This window comes from Pteropus alecto, unplaced genomic scaffold (assembly GCF_000325575.1).
Source record: "Pteropus alecto unplaced genomic scaffold, ASM32557v1 scaffold98, whole genome shotgun sequence".
Lineage (NCBI taxonomy): Eukaryota > Metazoa > Chordata > Mammalia > Chiroptera > Pteropodidae > Pteropus > Pteropus alecto.
In genome coordinates, this window is record NW_006443570.1 from 19788946 (window position 1) to 19798258 (window position 9313).

Genomic DNA, 9313 nt, shown 5'->3' on the forward strand with positions numbered 1-9313 from the left:
CTGCATAAGCCCAGGAGGCCTTTATCTGATTCCTCACACCTTCTGAAGCCACTCCAGTCCCCAAGGCCTGCTACAACACGATGACTCAAGCATAGAGGGGAGGGAGCTAAGGTCTAACCCACCACATGTCATGCTTCTTGGCTTCTGACTCTGGTTCTTCTGTTTTCCCGCCTTTCTTCTCCAAGCCCCTTTTCTCTTTGGACACCTTTCTCTCCCCTTTCCCACACTCACTCTAGATTCTTTTCCCTGCTCTTTTCTCATCAAGTTCCCACTCCCCCTCCATTCTCTCTCCCCAGTACTTAGAGCCACAGACTTGAACAACCCGCCCCCAGCCTGGGCCCTTCCACCCCTTGTAGACAGCACAGACACCATGTCTCTTTTCCCAGGGCACAGGGAAGAAGCTGCTGGGATTAGAATTTGGGATTAGGGGAAAGCCTTGGAGAAAGGCTCCCACCTCTTTTGCTCAGCCAAATGCAAGTCCTGGACACATACTGGACACTACTGGCACTGCCTCACCTATAACCCTGCCTAAGGTTCCAGTCTACCAATGGATATCCCCTCCAGCCACCTTCTTAAAAGGTAAGCCTGTGAAGTAACTTCACATGTCCAAGGTCTCACACACCAGGGGCAGAAAGGACAAGGCACCTTCCTGTAGGTCCCCCCTGACTCTGGCTCCACCCACCTTGGGAGGAAGAAGTGGGTGAGCACTTGAGACTTCCATGGCAGTCTGGCATGGGGTGTTGCTATCACTGACTAACTCCCTCCAAACAGGCCAGAAGGCTTTCACCTTTTTATCCAGCCCCTATGAGGGGTAGAACTGGGGCAAGACCTCATAACCCAGGTTGGGGGTTAGTCCAAGCGGCCTTAAAGTATTTAAGAGACGAGTAGGCAGCAGCTTGGTCTGAGCCTTGCCCCACATTTCTCTTCCCTTCCCTTCCCCCTACCAGGCTGTGATGGTCCTAGGCCCCCCATACACCCCTGACCCATTTGGTGGCCTCCCTGTCCGCTTCCTCTCCTCTCATGCCCATTCTTCATAAGGCATTTGAGGCAAGACCTTGGAATACCACCACCACCTCAGCTTTCTTCAGCACTGCTGAATCGGGGCAAAGGGCAGCATAGTGACAAGTGTCCTGAACTTTGGACTCAGGCCTGAGTCCAAATCTTAGCTCTGTCACTTACTAGCCGGGTGACCTAGGGCCAGTTTACTTCTCTGAGCCTTCATTTCCTTGTCCACAAAATGGGGATGGTGGTAATATCTATTTTGCAGGGTTGTTAGGAGGACTCAGTTCACATGTCAAAGATATTTGTGCACCATAAGATGCTGTACAAAGGAAACGGGTGATCGTGGCCTCCAGAAAGGAGCCCTCTCTAGCATGAGTACAGGATGGGTGGGGATGGGGCTTCTGGGTAACCCCCTTCAAGACCAAACACTTTCTCCATCCTGCCTACTATTGGGAGTCAGCTTTCCCAAGTGAGAGATGGTGGGGACCCCTAGGGCCAGAGATTCCCCTGGACCCACCTTCAGAGAAGGTAGATGCATCAGTGCTAGACGCCACATGCAGATGTCTTCTTTCCCAGCTGGGTAACCTGTTTATATCTGAGAGAGTACAGAGTGGCAGCAGCGGCATCCCCTCCCCCGCACACCTCACACACCATTCAGTCATCAAACATTTTCTGAGAAGCTCCAAGTGTCAGTGTCGGGCCCCAGCTGCATCCTGGAGATGCAGAGATTTAAACAAAACAAAACAAAACAAAACAAAAACAAAAACAAAAACTACCCCTGTCTCAAGGGGCTGGGAGAGGGGGTGGGTGAGGAGAAGGACACGGGACACATGTGGAACAAACAGTTCATGACATTGGTGTGATACAGACACAGAGGGAGGGAAATGGTGAGGAGGAAGGCCTAAGGGAGCAAAGAACAAGGACACCTCCTGAGACGGTAGGGAATAGGGTGGGATTAGGAAAGACTTCTTGAAAGAAGCAGAATAGGAGCTGAATCTGGAGTAATAATAGGAGTGAGTCATAATCCAAGCAAGGAGGGAAAGTTCTAGGAATAGTCCCAGGATATGTGGAGCCTGGTCAGAGGTCGTCCCCAAGCAGAACTCCAGTTGGAACAGCAGTTCCATCAGCAACCACAGGGGAGAGTCTGCCACTTTCCTTTCTTCCCACAAAAAGCTTTGTCCTTTGGGACACAGAAGCGGAGTCCTGCTTAAGAAAGGGACTTCAGCTGGGCCTTCAGTGGCACTTGGTCATCGTTCTATAGGTCCCTGGTCAGTTCCTTCTGTTTTCCACGGCACAGTAAGTACTCCCAGTTTATTGAATCTTTGAATAAAACTTCAAGCACTTCCCTGGAAACTTTCACCCTCAGAAGGTCACTTCATCAGCCTCATCTGTGGCTGCTCCCACCTTCATCAACTCTTCTCATGCCTGGGGAAGTGTCCCTCCTTCCTCCTGCCCAAAGCACCTGAACTCTAGGTCCCAGCCAGAATTTCCACCTCCTTTTTTAATTTTTGTTTTCACTACAGTCTATGAACACCTTTAAACAAAACACTATGAACCCTGTTTCTTCCTCTACCACTGCTTCTCCCACTCTTCTTTTTCAAGTTTATTCACTCACTCATTTGATAGACACCAGTGAAGGAGGCCCAGTCTCTACCTTCAGTGAACTCAGAATCCCCACCTCTCTCTATATTCCAACCACATACACATGGCAGCCATCCCAAGCTCTCTATTAGAATAGCCCAGGCAAAGGCTATCAACAATTTCCCAATAGCCAAAACTAGCGGCCTTATTTTCATCTCATCTCACTTGACCCTGTTGACCAATCAATCTCTTTTTTCTGCAAACTCTGTTCCTTTGGCTTCCATGCAGACCTCACTTGTCTCTCTCTTCCTTCTTTGACTAGCTTTTTAGTTCTTTCCTGACTCCTATACTGTCCCCTCTTCCTCTGCTGTACATCTTAAACTGATTATTACCAGGGTTCTGTCTTTGGCCTCCGCTCAGAATATTCTACAAGCTTGTCTTGGACAATGTCATCCACTTCTGTGGTTTCAGCACCCAACAATAAAATGGGTCTCCAATCCAGACTGCTTTTCTGAGCACGTAGCCAATATCCTTTTAGACATTCCCAAACATCTTAGACCAGCATGTCCCACACGAACAAACCATCTTCTCCCTACCCTCCATGAACTATCTCCTCTTATATCTTCCATTCCAGAGAGCAACAGACACCATAGCTAGAAATCTAGGGATCATCCTTTCCTTCACTTCTACGCCAACTTGATAACCAAGTCTTGCCATGCCTAACTGCCCCCACATCTACCTCTGTCTTGGTTCAGAAACTCGTTATCTCTCTGACTGAGACAAACGCAGTAGCCTGCTACCTGGCCTCCCTGCCTCCTGTCTTACTACCCTCATCCAGTCCTCATAAAACAGCCAAAATGAGTTTTCTAGAATGCCAACTGCTCAACCATCTTCCTACTCTTTAATAGCATTCCATTGCCTTCGGGATGAAGTACAAACTCCTTATCATGACATGACTGCCCCGCCTCTGACCCTGGCCCTTGTTCCTTCCTCAGCTATCAGTTCTTCCCCCTCATCCAACCCTCTTCCTACCCCTCCCTTCTCCATTCTCTCCTGCCTCCCACTCCCCAGAAATACCTGCTCATCTTGGAAAGAACAATGCTATCCAAGTAGAATTGGTCAAACTCTGGTCACACATGTCTTGTGCCCCTTTATCCTGCCATAGTACCTCATGTATTTATAGCAACTTGAGAAAAAGGCCCATATTTCATCTGTCTCTGTTTCTACAGATCCTGGGACATGGAAAGTACTCAGTAAGTGTTGGTTGATTGAATAAATACATGAACAGAATAGAATAAAACCCCCAAAGGGGCCACAACAGGGCTATGGCAGTGGAGATTCTGCCCAGGGTTCAAACTTGGAAACTCTTCTAGGGAAAGGAAATTGGCCCAGGATGAGCATCTTCCCAATGTCAGGCACTGTGCTGGGCTTTTAAAATATGCCTTTAGTTCTGAATGCTGACCACAGCCCAATCTATGGATGGGGATGCAGAGACTCAGAATAAGTAACTTGTCCAAAGACACAAGTTAATAGATGGCAGAGATATGATTCAAACCCAGTCTTCCTGGCTCCATAGTCTGTACTCTTTCAGCCATGTCTACTTGAGGTTCCTATCCAAAATCTGTCCTGTCAGCTGTCACTTCCTACTACACTTGCTCAACTCTAACACAGCCAGTTCCTCATCCTCTGGTTTTACCTAATCCTGACTCCACATTTTCCTTTATCCAGCCTGGGCCTAAGGTCAGGCCAGAGGGCCCTGAGCCAGGGTCAGGATTCACACTCTGCTTTGTCTGACTCCACTTTCTTTGCTCTCTCCAGAGTCACAATGAAAGAGACATATATGCATAGTCCACTAACTTCCCCCAAGTCCCCAAGAAGCCCTGACAATCATAATTGCTTGCCAAGGGGAGGGATTTAGTAACTTCTTAGGTCTGAGGAAGGCAATATGCTCTCTAGTTTCACAGAGAGAGAGCTCTGACCGAAGCAGCAGGCCAGAGCTCCTGAGGTACAAGTGACTGAGGTTGGACAGAGGGGGGACTTCATAATGAATGAGGACAATGATAGCTTGAAAGGAAGAGGGAAGCTTGTGGTCTCTTTCAGTAGGATATATATTGGGGTGCAAGGGCCTAACTCAAAACTCACAGGTTATGCTCATTTGTACAGAATCTTCTCAGTCCTGCGGGCTGAGGAGCTCCCTCCGCCCTTGCAGCACAGGCGGTGGGGTTCCAGGTTGGACACCAGAGCAGCTGAAAGTGGGGTGGGGGGAGGAAGGAAGAAGGAAGGAAGGGAGGGAGAAACCAAGGAAGGGAAGGAGGGACGAGGAGGGAGCAAGGCAGGGGCAGTGTGCACCCGTCTCCTTGGAAATGCCTCCCTGGCCCCGCCCACATCTGTAGGCGATTGTGATGTCATACATGGAACCTCCAGACTCTTTCAGGCCCTTAGAATCAATGGAAACGTCCGCCCCAGTCCCGGCGACAGGGTGAACACTGGACCATTGGCTCCAGCCAGGCCCCACACTTCTTGGGCGACAGTCCGGGACACCGGCTGCGGTACATTGATGCCTTCCAGCCGTACAAACAGGAGTTTCAACTCTGGCTCCAGCCAGACTGCCCCAGCCAAACCCTGAAGGCTCCTCTCCAGGTCCTCAGAACCCCAGTCCTCAATCATTGGTTCAATGAGCCGGTCTCCAGACTCTAACTCCGCCTCGGCCCAGCCCAGCCCTTGGCCCCGCCTCCTTCGTCAGGCTCTCTGGTTCTACACCTTCCTTGGGGCCTGAGGCCAGCCCCTCGGCCATGGCCCCAGCTCAAAGCCCTCCCCTAATCTGCCCCGCCTTCTCCTTACCCCTGCTGCTTTCATCCCAGATGTCGGCATTGTCCTTAGACTTTTCCTTAGTCCACCTTTCAACCGTCGTCCTAACCCACATCTCTCTCAGCCCAGTTCTTCCTCTCTACAAGACTTCCTCGCAGAAGTCCAAACGTGAACCTCTGTTTGGCCGAGCCAACTGTAAACCCCAATCTCAGTTTCGCCTCCGTTCAGTCTTCAACTCCGCCTCATGCTTGCCCAATCCCTCCACCCACCTCCCCCCGCCTCCGCTCTAGGCTGCGTTGTCTTCTTAGCCCAAGTCTAAGCTTCAGCGGCACTCTTCATCCGGGGTACCCCAACTCCTTCCAGGCACCTCCCTCCCTGTCCCACTTTAGCCTTAGTACCTCCCCTTTACCTCGGGCCTAAACCTTAGGTCGGTCGCTCAGGCCCAGCCCTCACTTCCATCCCTAGTTCCTCTCCAGACCTTCCCCCAGTTCTTAGTCCTACCCTCCAGACTCTAGCCCCGCCTCTAGCCCCGCCCCATCCATTCTCTCAACCGCACACTTCAGCAGGCTCCCCGCCCCTCCCAATCCTTCCGAACTTTGCCACGGCCCTCAGCCCCTCCCCCAATCTACACGTGAACTTCTCCAGCTGCTTAGGGAGCTATCGCCTCCAACCTCTGCCCCACCAACCCAGCTCTTCTGAGGTTCCTCTTGCCCTGGCGGGAGGCCAGGCTCACTCACTGTCTTTCTGCCCGCAGGCCCGGCGGATAAGGACTTGATGTCGGCTCCCAGAACCCTTGTGGCGTCCACCCCTAGAGCCCCTAACCAGCGTTTCCTCCTAGTCCCCCATGGGGTACCCAGACTCACAGAAATACTGCCCACTAAAGATGTCAACGTAGAGCTAGAGTCTTGGTCGCTCTTTCCCAAAATAGTTATAATAGTTAAGGTTTTTGAGCTAGTGTTTTGATTTCCGTCATGCAACCTAATGTGTCTCCATAGGCTTGCCCAGAGGGAACAGGAGCAACTGCATTCATAGTAACCTACTACACACACCCCTCGCATCGCACACCCTTCACACCCTTAAGCACAACATACACACTACACATGCATGTATCACATACGTAGCGCACATAAAAAAATACCACACAACATGCACATGCCACTCACAGACACCACCCAGAACACAAACCCATACCCCTGTTCCCACATTTTACACAGCACTAACACTCCATGGCAATATTGTGGTGCAGGCTTCACACACACACACACAGTTCCATGCTCTGTGCAAGGCAAGGAGTGAGGAGTGCAGTCCTGTGAAGGAACAGAGATGAACAATTCCAGGAGAGTATGAAAAATATTAAAGCCGCATCACCAACATTCCACACCAGGCTCCAAGGTCAGGTTATGCCTCATAGGATGGAAAAGAGAGGGTGGTATTTAAAATGTTCTCCTGCAGAGTCATCATGGGCCTCTCCTGCTGCTGCTTAGTGTCAACATTCACTTTCATCCAGACCCAGTAACCAGTAACCTGAGTTACAGTAGAACTACGGCCCAGACCACCAACTCTTGGAACAGCAGAAGAGGGGAAGCCAGAAGGGGGAGTGTGCAGAAAAGCTAACCCACCCAGAACAGAGTAGCTGGGTGAGAATGGAATCAGGCATAGAATGGACAAAGCACTTGCTGACTTGGGAGCCAAGATCTGTGTTCTAATTGTGACTCTCCATGGCCTTCCAGGATGGCACCAGGACATGTCTCTCCATTGTTGGTCCAGATGTCTGAGATACTTTCAGCCAATCTATATAGCTCTATATGGGTCAGGTGTCAAGAGTGAGCCAAGTTCTTAGTCACTCTTCTCTCAAATAGTTATTATAATAGTTAAGGTTTTTGAGCTCTATTTATTAGTGCTGTACCTTATTTCATCCATAAAACCTCATCAGTATTATTAGCCTCATTTTACAGATGAGGAAATTGAGACAGGATAAATGATTTCCCTGAATGTCCCAGGATGGACAGCGAGGATTTAAATGCAAGTCCTCCTCAGAACATGTCTTTTTTTTTTTTAAGAGAGAAAAATATACATCTTATTTTTTATTCCATTTAGTTCTCCATGTTTTAAAATGTAAAAAAGATACCACTTAATTTTATGTTCATATCACTAATAGGTATTATATAGCACATCTTTTTTTTTTAATTCCTCCCCACACTTTCACCTCTGACCTACAAATGTTGCCGTCTCCCCTTAAGAACTGGATCTCTGAAGGCGGGGCATCTCCTCCCTCTCGCTGGGGCGCCTGGGGGGGCCTGACGTGCCCAGGGAATGGACTGTGGCTTCACTAGGGCAGGAACCCAGGACCTTCTTCGGCATGTAAAGCAGATGTACTAAATACTACTCTATGGAACCACCTCCCAAGATAGCACATCTTCTGAGTAAGACCCCCGCCCCTACCCTCCGTGGGCTTTCTGGTCAACTCAAAAAGTATCCAAAACTCAATCACTTCTCACTGTGCGCCCTCGGAGAAGTATTTTTTAAAGAGACAGCAGAAAGGGTGAAAAAAAAGAAAAATATTATCCAATGGTGGAAATCTGGGTATAAGCACCAAGTAGGATGCATTTGGGGGAAAAGGACAAAAGGAAAGTGCTCTCAAAGCCAACAATTCAGATCTCACCCAGTGAGGGTCCTGTGCAGCTTCCTAAACCTGGTCCCTGAGCTCCTAGCTTGCCTGAGGCTTGCCCAGGGGCCAGGGATGGCCAGCATCCCAGCAGGAGACTCCAGTCCCAAGACTGCCCTATAGCCTTGCCATTCCACACCCCTCATCTCTAACAAAGAATTCCAACCCCCACACTGCTAGAAGAAATTTTAATGAGTAAGGCACAGTGTGAGGCTAGGATCATTAAGCATCCTCATACCCAAAAGCCCAGCAGGCTGAGCAAAAGTAGCAGAGACAACTTCTCCACCACTGAGCACCCTGGAGAGGCCCTGGAGGAGGGGGGCATCCAGTCTTTGGCATGGTGCCTAGGAGCAGGAAGCGACTAGCATGGTCCCAATTACCCCTCTGGGGGTTCTGCCACCAAGGGGCAGCTCTTTGGTCTTGAAAAATAGTCCGTGCAAATGTCCATGGGTAGAGCTCTGGGGGAGTCAAGGTGGCACAGTGCCCCAAAGCTGGGGCAGTGTCTAGACAGTCCCTCACCCCTCATGGGCAACACGTGGGCTTCTTCTTGTTCGCAGTTAAGTAGAGGTTGTTGTCATCACTGTTGATGCCTGAAGAAGGGCGGGAAATATGTAAAGCAGGGACTGGAGGTTCCCCATGCTCTCTGCCACCCTCACCCAGGCGGGCACTCACGGACAACATCCCCAATGCGCCGGGCCCCTGATTTCTCCAGCTCAGCCAGCACGTTGGCCTCAAAGGTCAGTGCTGCCACACGGAAAAAGAATTCCCGGACATTTTCACCTGACACAGGGAATAGATAGGTGCTCAGGGGGAGTTGTAGGTCTAGGGTCATTGGGCACAGCTGGAGGTGTAGGAGTGAGAGGCAAGGGAGGCGGGAATGCCACAGCAGAAGGCCTGATGCCTCTTACTCACCAGTGAGAGATGAAACTGCCCAGTATTCAGCCTTCATCTCTTGGGCCACCTTGAGTGCATCTCTCTCCATTAGCACATACTGAGCAGGAGTCTTAGGGAAAGTCAGAGTCAGATGGGGAAAAGTTTCTTCACCAAGTTGGGAAGTCCCCCACACCAGCATACTCACACTCAAGTCCTTCTTGGAACCCACAAGGAAGAGAAGCACGCTGGATGGGTCATTCTCCCTGAGTGCATCAGCTAGCCACTGCCTGCCACAGATGGTGACAGTAAGGGACAAGTGAGTTGGACAGGCTCCTTCTACTGACACTCATATGCCCAATTACCCTTTCTCTGCTCCTAGATGGA

General features: G+C 50.2%; 2 protein-coding genes across 6 annotated transcripts in view; both read right to left on the reverse strand.

Moving 5' to 3' along the window:
• The window catches only part of PROCA1 (protein interacting with cyclin A1), an 8768-nt gene extending 2868 nt beyond the window's left edge, over window positions 1-5900 (reverse strand). Inside the window, exons 1-2 of one of the 3 annotated variants that reach the window (XM_006925009.3) lie at window positions 5425-5900; window positions 1520-1597 (exon numbers count right to left, since the gene is read on the reverse strand). In XM_006925009.3, coding sequence (XP_006925071.1) covers window positions 1520-1597; window positions 5425-5506 — 160 coding nt within the window. In that variant the 5' untranslated portion in view covers window positions 5507-5900. The other 2 variants (XM_015599083.2, XM_015599084.2) reach the window with 2 other exon arrangements.
• Window positions 5901-8227: 2327 nt separating this feature from the next.
• RAB34 (RAB34, member RAS oncogene family) overlaps window positions 8228-9313 on the reverse strand; it is a 4830-nt gene continuing 3744 nt past the window's right edge. For 2 of the 3 annotated variants that reach the window (XM_015599247.2, XM_006925010.3), the window contains exons 8-11: window positions 9135-9216; window positions 8969-9059; window positions 8729-8836; window positions 8228-8646 (exon numbers count right to left, since the gene is read on the reverse strand). In XM_015599247.2, the coding sequence (XP_015454733.1) occupies window positions 8579-8646; window positions 8729-8836; window positions 8969-9059; window positions 9135-9216 (349 nt within the window). In that variant the 3' untranslated portion in view covers window positions 8228-8578. The remainder of the gene's footprint in view (window positions 8647-8728; window positions 8837-8968; window positions 9060-9134; window positions 9217-9313) is intronic. The other variant, XM_025041626.1, reaches the window with a different exon arrangement.